Source organism: Parasteatoda tepidariorum, chromosome 5, assembly GCF_982258835.1.
Source record: "Parasteatoda tepidariorum strain Cologne lab strain chromosome 5, Ptep-v5.0, whole genome shotgun sequence".
NCBI classification, from domain to species: Eukaryota; Metazoa; Arthropoda; class Arachnida; order Araneae; family Theridiidae; genus Parasteatoda; species Parasteatoda tepidariorum.
Genome location: NC_141759.1, coordinates 21,341,951 through 21,357,014, shown reverse-complemented (window position 1 = coordinate 21,357,014; position 15,064 = coordinate 21,341,951). Strand labels below are relative to the sequence as shown.

Genomic DNA, 15,064 nt, shown 5'->3' with positions numbered 1-15,064 from the left:
AAACGTTAAATATCAACCCCAACAGTTCCATCTTGACACCATCTATCCAATACTCAGTAGAGGAAAATACCGGGATTCATTCAAAAGCACCAAACTTCAGCAGTTCCCCCCATGTACCATCTGCCCAGAAATTAAGGGAGGAAAGTGCTGGTTTTCAAAGTGAAATATCAAACGTAATCCCCGACAGTTCCAAATATGATGACCCTATTTATAGAGATTTTGGATCAACAGAAAATCTGGAATTTTATTTTGAAATCATTGCTAAAGCAAGGCAGGCTGATAAAGAATTAGAAAAAAAGAAAAGAGAAAATCCATCGAGTCAGCAAGTTCCATCAGTCTTGGTCAAAATAGTAAAATCCGCGGAAAATATAGACGAAACAAAAACTAAGAAGAAAAAATCGTTCAAAAAAAAGTTGATTTCTTTTACAAAGTATTTTCAGTTCAAGAAGAAGCAAACGCATTGAATGCAAGCAAAATCTAAGATTCATATTTTTTTCTATTCAAGTTTAATTTCATGTGTCTATGTTTTAAAACTATGCGTGCACAAGAACAAGGTTAGAACCAACCAGTCCGATGAAATCCGCTTGGCTAAAAATGTGTTCGAGGAATGACGATGAGAGAGATTGCGAAAGAATGTAAAGAATAGAAAGCAAACATCAGGAAAGAGGAGGAAGATGTAAGAACTTTGAAAAGAGAAAAATTAAAAGAAGATGAAAAATTTGAAGAAAAAAAAAGAAAAACGAGAGGAAGAAAAAGAGAATAGTTTGAAAAGTTACGAAGGTTATTTTTTTTCAAGGTCCGATTGGTCGCTTAAGGAACACTTCGAGAAAAATCTGCTAGGTCTGCGTGCAGACGACTTGCGCTGTGTCTTTAGTTGGCCAGGGTGAAGTGTGGATTAGTGGTTGTCATTTTTGAGTACGTGTGGAGCACATAAACATGCTTTGAAAAATAGATCTCCTGCCAAATGTGAATTGCGTTCAGTCATTCGATTTCTACATGCTGTAGGAAGCAACGCAGCTAAAATTCATAAACGAATGAGTAAAGCGTACAGAGAAGCGTTCGTGAGTGACAGCAATGTGTGGAAATGGTGCAGGAACTTTGATGCTGGATGCACAGATGTTCATGATGCAGGCGGCTATGGAAGGAAGTCAGTGTCAACCGATGATCTTGTTCAGAGCGTGGATCAAGCGATTCGCGGAAATCGTCAGTTCACAATTTCTGGGTAGAATGAATTGATTCCAAACCTTTCCTCGGTAAGCTCTATACCATTGTGAGTGAAAGACTCGAGTACCGCAAACTCTGCGCGAGATAGGTTCTCAAGATGTTGTCTGACCATCACAAAAGTTAACGAATGAGCTCCGCTGTAACATTCCTCTAGTGCTACCATCACGACGGAGATGAGTTTTTGGACAAATTTGACACAGGAGATGAGGCATGGCTTCATTACGAAACTGAAGAAGCACAGGCTAGGAGGACAAACTTTCGCCACAGACAACGAGCTGCAAACCAGCGTATGGAATTGACTGAAAACACAGGCAGCTGCATTCTATGATGTAGGTATTGAAAAATTGATACCATGCTACGACAAATCTATGAATCGGAGCGGCGATTGCGACGAAAAATAGCTTAATGTTGTGTCACGTTGTTCCATATGAAATTTACTTGATTCTGACTGTGATTTTCTCTACGCAACCAAACGGACCTTGAAAAAAATAGCATTCGTATTACCTAAATTTCTTAATGTATCAGGTAGTGTTATACCTGAATAAAAAAATATAACACAATTTCATTGGACCAACGTACTTAGGTATATATTTACCTATGTCTTAAGGTATTTAGTTACCTTGTAGTAAAAAATTTTAATTCGAATTGAAAGTTCTTTTTTTAACAACCTGGCTGTAATACAGGAGCAAATATGAGGGCTATTTTTTTCAAGGTCCGATTGGTCGCGTAGAGAAAATCACAGTCAGAAACAAGGAAATTTTATATGGAACAACGTGATACAACATTAAGCTACTTTTCGGCGTAATCGCCGTTCCGATTCGTACATTTTTCGTGCGTGGTATAAATTTTTCAATACCTTCATCATAAAATGCAGCCGCCTGTGTTTTCAGCCAATTCTATACGCGTGTTTGCAGCTCATTGTCTGTGGCGAAAGTTTGTCCTCCTAGCCAGTGTTTCTTCAGTTTTGTAATGAAGCCATGCCTCATCTCCTGTGACAAATTTGTCCAAAAACTCATCTCCGTCGTGATGGTAGCGCTGGAGGAAGGTTAGTGCGGAGCCCATTCGTTAACTTTTGTGATGGTCAGACAACATCTTGGGAACCCATCTCGCGCAGAGTTTGCGGTACTCGAGTCTTTCACTCACAGTAGTATAGAGCTTACCGAGGACAGTTTTGGAATCAACTCACTCAACTCAGAAATTGTGAACTGACGATTTCCGCGAATCGCTTGATCCACGCTCTGAACAAGATCATCGGTTGACACTGACTTCCTTCCATGGCCGCCTGCATCATGAACATCTGTGCGTCCAGCATCAAAGTTCCTGCACCATTTCCACACATTGCTGTCACTCACGAACGCTTCTCTGTACGCTTTACTCATTCGTTTATGAGTTTTAGCTGCGTTGCTTCCTACAGCATGTAGACATCGAACGACTGAACGCAATTCACATTTGGCGGGAGATCTACTTTTCAAAGCATGTTTATGTGCTCCATACGTACTCAAAAATGACAACCGCTAATCCACGCTTTACCCTGGCCAACTGAAGACACAGCGCAAGACGTCTGCACACAGACCTAGCGGATTTTTCTCGAAATTTTCCTTAAGCGACCAATCGGACCTTGAAAAAAATATAACCCTCGTAAATAACCAGAAGAGGAAAATCTGAAAGCAGATAGTCAAGTACCATGATTAGATAGACTACCAACCGTTGATAGACAACCATCAGAAATAGATAGCCAACCATCAAGAGCAGATTCTCAACGATCAGCAGCAGTTAAACAGCAATCATGAACAGATAGTCGACCATCAGCAGCTTGTAAACAGCAATCAGGAGCAGAAAGCGAACCATAGAGATATTCAAGCATCAGGAGCAGATAAACAACGATCCAGAGCAGGTAGTCAACCATTAGAAGTAGATAGTTAACCAATAGGAACAGATAGCCAACAATGGAGCAGATAGCCAAAAATCAACTTTAATAGAGATATTCAAACATCAAGAGCAGATATTTAACCATCAATAGCAGATAGCCAACCACCAGGAAGAGAGAAGAAGAATTAGGAGAGATTGTAGATCATGTGAAAGACACCGAATGAATTAAGGTTTGGTCGCTATAGCGAAGAAAGTGAAAGCGAGTGGTACTTAAAAGAAGATGGATGTTCCGTGCACAGCTAACCTATAAAAAAAAATCGTAAAATGGAAAAACAGCAAAAAAAATTTAAAAATATAACTGTCCGTTGTCTTGAGAATTATCTTGTGTCTCGGAAGAAAAAAAGCAAATAAGAATTAAAAGGAAAGAAAAAAAAACAAGAAAATTCCCCCGAAAAAAAAAGAACTCAATAGAAAAAAGAAGAAAAAAAACAACTTAAAATTTTATTTCAGATTAATTTATATTACTTCATATGCTACTTTAAATTACTTCATGCATTTATGTTAAATGAAATTTCATTTTAATTATGTAATTAAATTTTTTTGGCCTAAATAAACAACCTCAAAATTCTCTTGCGACTAATTTTAAATAATTATTGTTTCAATCATTGACTTACTCACCATATTGAGATTTATTTCAGAAACAAGTGAATTCATTGAGTGTTCGGTTGACCAAGCCGTTCGATATATGATGAGAATAGTGCAGATTTCGCCAACCTGCAGTAGATTGCGTAACTACACGTAGCACTTCATTTAGTTCTGGTATTATTAAAAACCTCATTTATTCTTTAGGTTTTATTAACTTTTTTTAAATATTTTTCTCATAAGGTACCCAACTACCGTCTGTGGCAAAACTTTTTATTATACATTAAAACATAATATAAATACAGAAGAAATGGGAATAAAGGAAAACTGGCTAAAATTGACAAAAAAATTTTTTTTCTTCCTTTTCAAAATCTCATAACTTTGTTAAAATGATTATTTTTTTCATTATTCTTGCTTTATAATGCTCATATAAATTCAACTTAGGGAATAGAATGCGCATTAGACATAATATTAATACTTAGATATTTTATGGCAAATATAAAAACTTATTCGACAAAAAGCGGTCGAAAACTGCGATTAATTATTTTTATTGTAGCTGTAAAATGAAAACTAGTTGTTAAATCTACTAGCTCATTGTCTATTCCTAGACATACATATTGAAAACATTCCTGCAAAATTTCAAGAATATAAACTAAAATATATTTAAATATTGCATTTAGAATGAAGGAGAATAACCGAAGCAAAAATATGAGACAAAGGCAAATTAAAAAAGATATATTCCTAATTTAATAATTACGGATGGTTTTTTAAATCATCAATAACTTCTGCTTTATTTGACGTAGAAACAAAATTCGAAAGGTTTTAGAACGGGAAAGATCCACAGTTTTATTTTATACTAGCCGCCAAAGGCGGCCAGCTGTCCGCCACGCTAAAGGTTTTCACAAATAAAGTTTTTTAAAACATAGCAGGAAATCTGAAGATTAGTGGACAATTAAAGTGTTCCTGTCCTGCAATTTTGTCTTCATATCCAGTTCTGTTGCAGATGTGTTATAGCTCTTGAGGATGTTTGAAGATGTAACTTTGCTATGGTAACCTAAGGCCTATGGTACCCTAACCTATAATATAACTATCAGGTGGAGACTTGTTTCTTTTTTTTATAAAAAAGGCCTCAGAAATTGTAAAAGCGTACAAAAGTTGCTTTCGAAATCATCATTGGCTAATAGCTGAAACCTCTTCTAATCTTCTTTGACGTTTCTCTGATACTTCTTGGGCTCTAGAATTGCTTGTCGAAATTCGGTCATGTTCCATCCTTCTTTGACGTTCCACAGACGTTTCTTGGGCCCTTCTTCTTCTTTGAGAATCTCTTAATATCTTTTTCTTTGACAAAATACTAAGTTTTGGGAAAGGCCGTTCTGCCATGTCAGTAATCGGGTTTTTAAGAAGTCAACGAATACTTTAGAACAACAATTACTATGAAAGCAAATCATGAAATTTCAATATTAAAATCTAAGTGATTACCTGCAAACTGAAACTTTCTGAAAATAACTAATTACATTTAATAAAAACTGTTAAAATAAAGAATAGAAAAACCAAAGAGATCCAAGGAAAGTGTGATCGTTCCTTCAAAAACAATTAAATTCCTATTTTATATATTATATAGCTACAACGCTTAAGAAAAAAAAACTAAAATGCTAAATACATGAAAAGAACACGAAAACGAATTAATTTTGTATGGTATCAATTTCTATTTCTATATAATTTTCTATGGTATCAATTTCTATTTCTGTATCGCTACAAAAATTATCGTCTTCGCTTAAGAAAAAAAAATAGAGCGTGGAAAGAAGAAGAAAAACTTATTATAACAATTATGAACAGCGACAAATATATCAAAGTGAAGCGTTCTATTTACGTATCGAATATGTTGCCACATTTTTAATACAAAAGTTAAACTTTTCTCCACTTTGATGAATGTAAACTAACGCGAACCTTACAATTAAATTATTAATTGCTTCGTATATTATTGGTTTAAGTTGTCTAAAATTAATATTTCAATTGTAAGGTCCGCATTAGCATACATTTATAGGAGTGGAGAAAAGTATATGCATTTTTTAATAGTTTTTTGAATATGGATCTTTGAAGACGAAAAATCATAGATTTTCTTACAAAATGGCTGATAACGAAAAAAATAAGCCAAATTTTTGAAAAAGAAAAAAAATACTTCTTCATTATGTCAAGACACAATTATGTGTCGAGTTTCGTGCCTGGGCGAGGCTTCTGTGGCGATATATTGTGATTACAGACACACACACACACACACACACACACACAGCCGCGTTTATTATTATGTATAGATATAAGAAAGAGAAAATATATTTTTTTTTTCAAAATTGGCTTTAAAAAGGTAGTCGGGTACTTGAAAAAAATCTTTCCTTGTGTTAACAGAGGAAATGTATCAATGTTCTAATAAATTGAAATAAAAAGAATTTTGTACTTCGCAAATCCATATTATTCCATTTTATTTTATAACTGTCGTTGAACAGCAGATCCAAGTTTTCGGATTTACTACTACTAATGTTCAACTACGCTACTTAGTAATTTTGAAACTAATGAAGAAGACAGGGATTTGGATTAGACTTTATAATGGTAATAACGCGCATATGCATTACATGAAGAGAAAAGCCACGAAAACCTTCCACGGATAGCCTGAAAGCAAGGAAACACTAACCAATCATCTGTCTACTATGGAGGATACTTTTCGGGAGTACTATGGGCGGGTGCGAGCTGGGAGCGGATTTCGCATCAACCAGTCATTGCTGAGATTCGAACCAGAATCACCTCAGAATCACCAGAATCGGCTCAACTATAGCAATTATCTTAGATATTGAAAAATTACTGACTTGGATATTCTTGCTCCCATCATTGTATACCTAAGTTGCGAAAGTACGGTTAAGGTTACGCCAAGGTAAAGAATACATAATATGAGTATATATAGTATAATGCAACTCGCATTACATGTTATTTGACCAGCGGTCACTAGTGCCTGGATTTAATCCCTTTGTTACGAGCACCCTATTATGTCGGCATCTACGTGATGCCCTGCGTGTGCTATTTCCGTATTTAACCGGCATCCACTGATAGTTTGTGTATGAGTGTCGTATTTGGCCGGTATCCACTTTGTACCCTGTATGTATATATATATATAAACTAACTTATATATACATACTAGATATATACATACTAGATAATATATATATATATAAATATATAATATATATATATAATATATATACATAATATATATATATAATATAATATAATACATAATATATATACATAATATAATATAATAACTAGATAATATATATATAATATAATATAATAACTAGATAATATATATATATATAATATATATACATAATATATATATATATACATACTAGAGGGCTCCGCCCCATGCTCGCTACCGCTCGCCAACCCCAATAATTGCTACGCAATTACATTTTTGTTCGCTTCGCGAACGAAATTAAAGTCATTTTCCTGGTGATTAGTTGGCAATTTTTCTGCACCAACATCACATGGAGAGAATATGATAGGATTGTAAAACATCAAAGGTCCTTATTATCAGCATAATAAACTTATATAAAGCAATTTTAATACAAACAATATTATAAATTTACATAAAGCGAGGAAGCAATATTATTTAACACATTACTATAGGGCATTAGCCGGAGATTAATCTCCGTATCCCAAGCACGCGTGGCAGAGCCTAACTCGGGTAGACTATATTTGAGGATGCCCCTTGATTCTCGCCAAGTTGTGATCGCGGTTGGTCACCAAGCTGGGCGATGTTGAAACTCAATCGTGACTCTGATTGGTTTAGATTTTAGCGTTATTTTTAAATGTTCAACGGTATATGTAATTTTAGATGTCCGTTAGTTCTACTGGCTGGTAAAGTTACTTTTGCTTCCGGTCAATAAGATCGAAGGTATGTGGGCAGTCATAAAAAGGGACTTCAGAAAAAAATGTCATCGCCAGTCCGGTTTCACAGACGCCATTTTCGATTCGTATTTCGCCGAATTTATGTGGCGATGGAGGTACACAGATTCTATTCATGATAAATTTAAACAGCTATTCGAGAATTCTATTCGAACATTGTTATTCGAGAATTCGGTGCACCTAAATCTGAGGATATTCAAGCTTAACGAAGAAGTGAGTTGTTTTTTTTTCCTTTTCTTTCTGTGCTTACTCCATTAATTTTTGTTTCGATTCAAAATGCATTTTATTGGGTTTATTAGTTTTGCTCATATCGGGTTCATTGCAATTTTATAAAGTTTCGGCCGATGTTTTGTTGAAATTTTCCAATGTTTTATTGAAATATCATTGCACTTTTAAGCATTATTTAAGAAATATCTCAAACAAATATGAACTGTTAATTAATATTTCGGGCAGAACGATTTTTTGAAAGTAAGTAAAAAACAATTAAAAGTAAGGAAAAACAATGATAAAACTAAAAATTATTTACAAAACCTCCTCATATACAATATTTTTTATCAATTTCTTTTCCATATTATTCGTTTTCATTTAAGCGTCTTGACTCTTCAACGTTTCTTCGCCGTGTATTTCGCTGTCGCGTACATAGAGTTATAAATAAGATTACCCTATTTATTACTCTGTGGTCGCGTATTGATAGCAATACGATTATTTTCCCGGTAATTTTGTGCTGCTAAATTATGTTCAGCTCTATGTCGCTGTTAATGTCATGTCGCCTAAAATATTCACGGCGATCCATTTTTTATAAAAGATATAAGTATTAACTATGTTCAATATATTTCACACATTCAACACAAAATAAAAATCGCAACAAAATTTAGCTGGTAAATTTAGTTGCAACATTTCTGCAGACAGTCTTATTAAAAATTATTACCTTTTCACACACATGCGCTCTCAATTTTGATTGGCTGTTTTGTGCGTTACTAACCAGAAGTCTTCTGTGATTGGCTATGTGCTATTATTCCATTCTCTTATATATAAAGATATATATATATATATATATATATATATATATATATATATATATATATATATATATATATATATATGTACACTTTCAGGGGCTCAGGAACACAGAGTTTGCATAGAATCCCGATGCTTACGTGTACTTTCAGAGATCTGTCCCAACTGCTGTCCCTATAAATAAATTACTGCACTTTGCACACACTCCCTTACCATTTACACCCCCTCCCCGGCTCTTCTAATAAATAAAATAAAGGTAAGAGCTTTATTTAACCCTATCTCTATTTCGGTGGTTAAATATCGAGAATCGCATATAAGTTTTCACGAGATCATCTTTTCCAATGAGTCCTCTCCTTCGGGTCACGCAATTGGAGCAGGAACACGTTGAAACTTGTTTTAAGATGAGTAAAAAGGGGTCGGGGGGAAGGTAAACTAAATGGAAAGACTTTTATAGCTGAGAAGGGAACATCTTAATTTTCCGATTTCATCCAGATCGTGACTTTCGATTTTGTGATGTGCGCGGAAATATTCCATCGTTCCAAAAGTTCTTTGTCGTTTGAGAATTGCATTTGCGTGTCTTATCTCATTATCGAGTGCTATCTAAGAAAATTAGATTTACGATGAAATAATTTTGATTAAGAACTGAGAAAAAAGAATACAAATGATAGCTGAATACCACAGCATCGATTTTTGCATCTAAAGTTTGTTCCAACATTCTTACATTCTTTGAAGATTGGAAGGAGAATTTTCGATCAATCTCTTCCTGATGACTTTCTTTAAACTTTCTTCTAGTTTGAAAGTACATATTTAACTATTGCATTTAATGTGTAAATATATCAACTGGGGAATTTATTCAAAACTCATTTAAAATTGTTAAATATCAACAACGATAGTTTTAAATCAAACGCTGAGCTTAATGAGAAAATGGGCTAACTTTTTAATGAGTTTGGTTCATAGTTGGTTGATATGTGTCTTTCTATAAGGCAGCCCTGATAATAAAAAAAAATGTGTTTTACATGAAGTTTTGAATTATTTACATTTTATTATTATTGTTATGTAATTATTATTATAATGGTGGATAGAATAACAAAAAAACATTGCTAGATAACCCAACATTAGCACAAGGTTGCCACGGTCGACTGTAAATACAAAATGGGGCGGCTAATAAAAGTCAAAACTTTATTAATCAAGATTAAAAGTAGCATTTTTCCAGCATATTTTTTTCTTTTTAGTTTACTATAGAAAGTAAATGCGTAGAAAGTTTTTGCTTTAATTATGATTAATTTGAAGTGTAAGTCATAGTTGTAGTTACGATTAAATAATTAAAGAGGAATTAAATTAATGGAATTAAAACTAGAATTAAAGAGTAACTAAATTAATAATTAAATTAATTATTATAACTAAATCAAAATGATTTGAGTTTCTACTACTTTTTACATTTTTATTCCCCCGTGGCATCCCTGTACGAACAACGCCTCCTATAACTGAAAGTCTTCACAAAGTTTTTTACTGGTAGTCCGATCAGACTACTATGAATGTAAACCAGTTTACAAAAGAGCCATTAAATAGAAAATCTAGCAAAAAAAAGAAAGTGGTAGCAAATAGATGTCTGACATTTTTTTAAATTTATGAGTATGATTGGTTTGTTTTAGCTGCTAGTCAACTACCACAAATTCAATTCTCAAATATATATAATAAATTTCTCTCAGATGCTTGTAAAATAGTAATTGGGTATATGCGTACAACTGGTTCACCTTTTAAATAGGCTGCGCAGACTACCTATATGAAACAGTGTGGAGGCTCTCTGATGTAAGAGGCGATGGTACAAAGCGGAGTATGCAGGGATGCCAACTACTCCGATTACTGCAATAATTTTAATAAATTGGTAGTAATACTAAATAATAATGGCATACTGGTAATTTCTCTGACATAATTCTGTATGCAGGAATGCCAACTGCTCCGATTACTGCAATAATTTTAATAAATTGGTAGTAAGACTAAATAATAATGGCATACTGATACTTTCTCTGACATAATTCTGTATGCAGGAATGCCAACTACTCCGATTACTGCAATAATTTTAATAAATTGGTAGTAATACTAAATAATAATGGCATACTGGTACTTTCTCTGACATAATTCTGTATGCAGGAATGCCAACTGCTCCGATTACTGCAATAATTTTAATAAATTGGTAGTAAGACTAAATAATAATGGCATACTGGTACTTTCTCTGACATAATTCTGTATGCAGGAATGCCAACTGCTCCGATTACTGCAATAATTTTAATAAATTGGTAGTAAGACTAAATAGTAATAGCATACTGGTACTTTCGCGGACATAATTCTGTATGCAGGAATGCCAACTGCTCCGATTACTGCAATAATTTTAATAAATTGGTAGTAAGACTAAATAGTAATATCATACTGGTACTTTCGCGGACATAATTTTCCAGTTGACTTAATAATTTTTTTCAAAGAAGCATATCGAGCATACCATATTTTTATAAATGCATTTTGAGCTGCTTAAAAATTTGAAGATCCCCAACGATATGATGATCTTTACAAAAATTCTTATTAATATTCTTTTAAAAATTAATATTCTTTTAAATCTAGATTCTAAAACGGATTTGAATACTCTTCCTGGTGATGCTTAAATTCAAATTTATTAACTTCAATAAATTCTTATGGAACGAGAGAAATTGCTTTCAGTTTTCAGTAAATTATGAATACATTTAAAAAAGTACAATTATTTTTATTTTTTATTTTCATCTCATCCTTTATCATATCTTCACTTCAGTTACTACAAAACTGTTCTTCTTTGCAAATTAAACTTCACAAAAGTCCAGAGCAATTCCTTTTTCTTCTGGTCTGTCAGCTTAGAGATGATCTAAAAGCAAAATTTAAAGCTCTCACGGTACCCTTTTAACTGGAAAAGTTCCTCTCAAAATTGTGGCAACAATGTTAGCGTGTCGGTGGTTAAAACCATCGCGTGAATCACACACGTGCTCTTCCCTTAATGTACTTCGTGTGAAGTGCTGTGACCGCAGTAGCTGGGCCTCGCCTGACCAGTTGACATCATAGCTTGTGATTCGCTTTTCACAGAACTTTTACACCTCGGAGGCGTCAAGACTCCCCCCACCCTCTGTGAAAAGAGCACGTGTTTAGGAGTGTAAAAAATCGTGTGTCCTTGCTTCATAAAGCATGAAGAGGGTACCATAACACTATTGTACTCTGTTACGACACAAAGAATAATAAAGCTTTTTTTAATTTTATATTTTAAATATCTAGACACTGTTATTATATTTAATAATTTCTAAAGCTTTTGGGAAAATTGTGCTAGATAGACTTAATGGAGGAAAGTGCATTTTAATGTAGAACATATATAAAACTTCATTAATGTAAATTAATTTCCAGCGTAAATGCATTACAGTTGGAAAGTCATAACTTTGTATGACTACTTATTAGTGAAAGTCATTAAATATATACTGAATAAACTGATAGACTTGCTTAGTCAGGGTTTGTACACACTTGGAGAAAAATTAATAACTGGCATCGATTTTGTTATAAAGTAGCTGAAAATTTATTAAAATTACCTTCCACTTTCGAAATAAAATTTATTATCGGTCATTTTCTGATCTACATATATTTACCTAAATACATTCTGGTAGTTACTAACATAATAATATTAAAAAAAATTAAAATCACATTTTTACCTTTTTTCAGTTTTTTCCAGGTGCGTATAAACCGTATTAGTTATGAATAACATAACTTCTCATGGTGCACACAGTCTGGAAAAAATTAAATAGTGGAGGCAAATATTTAATTTGGTTATGGTTAGTGTTTCTAATACCACTTACAAATATCAGCGACCCTGCTTGGTAAAACGAAGTGAATATAATGTAGAGAGCGTTCCTTGATATTCAGTGGCGCCATCTTTGGCCAAGAATACGTCTTCAGCCACGCGCACGTCACAGCTCGGTTTATAGGATGGACCCATTCATACATCCATTTCGTAGTTTTGACCTGAACAAGAGAAATATCAATCCTAAAAATCAGTACCCCAAAGATATTGATTTGTTTTGGGAACTCGGAGGATTTTGCAACCCGACAGATTTAACGTGCACCAGTCACCATTAACTACACGGGGAGTCTTCAGATAGCGGGGATCGAACTCATCACCACTTGGACACGGGCTCAACGCCCTACCAACGGGGCTATTCCACCCCTGTGAGGTGATCGTAGAATTGAAAGGCTTTAATTTCGAGTTAATTTTAGGAATTCAGTTGATCTATTTTGACGCAGATAATTAATTTATATATATATATTTTTCTTGATCGATGGTAATTCGTTGAAACATTTTGTTTGCTCGATTTTTTCTACTTGTTTTTAAATTTCTCTGTAAAGTAGCTGCTTTGTTACAGAAAACTATCTGTAAAACTTTTTTTTTAAAAATTAAAATCAAGATTTTTGCTTTAAGTGTTTCACAAAGGAAGTTTCCCCAACGATTGTATGAATCGGCTGATATATTGTTCATATATTTGCAACCACTTTTTTTTTTTAGAAAAAGGGCTCGTGATTTGCTGTTAATCTTCAGGGTTCATACTGTTCTTAAGTAAGAAGTGGTGACAATATTTAAGCAAAAAAGTACAAAATTTAATCTTGATTACCTTCCAATTACATATTACAAATACAAATTCGATTTTGTTACTAGTTATGGTTATTTGAAAAAGTAAGTGTAGCGGTGGACACGAACTTATAAAAATACATTTATTTTGCAACTTTTGCTGTCACTTTTAAAACTTTTTAAGGACAATACGAGACCTGAGTTAATGCTTCATAAACTTCTCAAAAAAAATTATTAATAAAACAAATTATCCTTTTTTTTGGTATTTGAATTTCTACTGCAAATCTTGATATTTCGTTGCGTTCTCTTACATATTATATAATGTTCATATTTGAAAAAATTGATCAAGTTTCGTACTCACCTGGAACAGAAGTAACAACTGATATCAATTTTCTTATAAGGAAGATGAAAATTTCTTTAATTAGCTTCCACTGTCGAATTAACACAGAGATGCCAATTAAAAAAAGAGATAATTTATGAAAGAGCCACTTAATACAAAATTTAGTAAGAATAAAAAGGTGGTGGCAAATATATTTGTAAAAATATTTTTGATTTATGAATATGATTAGTTTGTCTGATTTAATTGTCAACCACCACAAATTCAATTCTCAAATATATGTAATAAATTTCTCTCAAATGCTTTTAAAAGAGTAATTGGTTTCATGCGCTTAACTGGTTCACTTTTTAAATAGTCTGCGCAAACTACTTATAAAAGAAACCGTGTGGAGGCTTTCTGATGTAAGCGGTGGTGCCTCAGGCTCCCAGATAAATTTCGATAATGATGATGACAGCTAGTCCGTGTTGAGCCTTCAAAAAAGTTCACAAATTCAATCGACAATTTACAAATTTTCTTTCGCAGTCCCTTACCTTTCTTTAAAATATTAAGTTAAATGCGGATCAGGTGGTATCTCTGTTAAAATTACATGCATATGTATTTATTTAGAGAAAATAAAATTTTCTGGTAGCTACAGTCAGTGGCGTACGCAGAATTTTTTCAAGGGGGGTGTTCATAATTTTCTGAAGCTACTGAAAGAAATTCGAGTATGTAATGAAGCACCTTTATTTCACTAAATTAGAAAGCTAGACAGTTTTGACTTTTTATTTAGACAGCATTGTTTAGTTAAATTTTGATTTGATTTATTAAGTTTAAGAACATAATGTACTATCTTCTCGCATGTAATATCTTCAGAAAAAAGTCCAATGTCATATGGGTGGGAAGTAACACTTTGAGGGCCACTTTCACATTCATCAGATTTTGTTATGCTAGAAACGTTTTCTTCAACGGAAGTATCACATTTCTGTACAACAGAAAAACTTACATTGTACTCCGTTCCCCCTTTTATGCTTGTATAATTTTTCACCGCATCTCCAAGATTCTCGAATTGTCTCAAAGACGACAGAACGTCTAAGATTCCAGAATTATCGCGTAATGACCACGCGAATGACAGCCAGTCTCGAAAATCGCGACTGGCAGAACAGAAAGGAACCAGTCCATAACAGTATCACGTGAATTTGGTTTCAAAAGTACAACCCTATTATAGTAAATGTTTTTTTCAGCATTCTGAGAAATACCGTGAGAAAAAAAGGTAGGCATAAGGCAAATAAAAATATATAGTCTTAAAAAATAATACCTGCATAATTTCTACTAAAATTTCTATTTTTGCCATTTTGTCTGAGCTCAAGGGGGGTGTTCAAACCCCTAAACCCCTCCTTTGCGTACGCCACTGG

The 15,064-nt window shown here is 33.6% G+C and overlaps 1 protein-coding gene across 1 annotated transcript; it reads right to left on the bottom strand.

Annotated features, from left to right (window-relative positions):
- Nucleotides 1-1,316: 1,316 nt before the first annotated feature.
- Nucleotides 1,317-2,603, bottom strand: LOC139426520 (protein GVQW3-like). Its single transcript, XM_071185744.1, has 2 exons — nucleotides 2,385-2,603; nucleotides 1,317-1,466 (listed from the first exon to the last, which is right to left on the bottom strand). The coding sequence occupies exons 1-2, from the start codon at nucleotides 2,601-2,603 to the stop codon at nucleotides 1,317-1,319; spliced, it is 369 nt and encodes a 122-aa protein (XP_071041845.1).
- Between the last annotated feature and the right edge of the window lie 12,461 nt (nucleotides 2,604-15,064).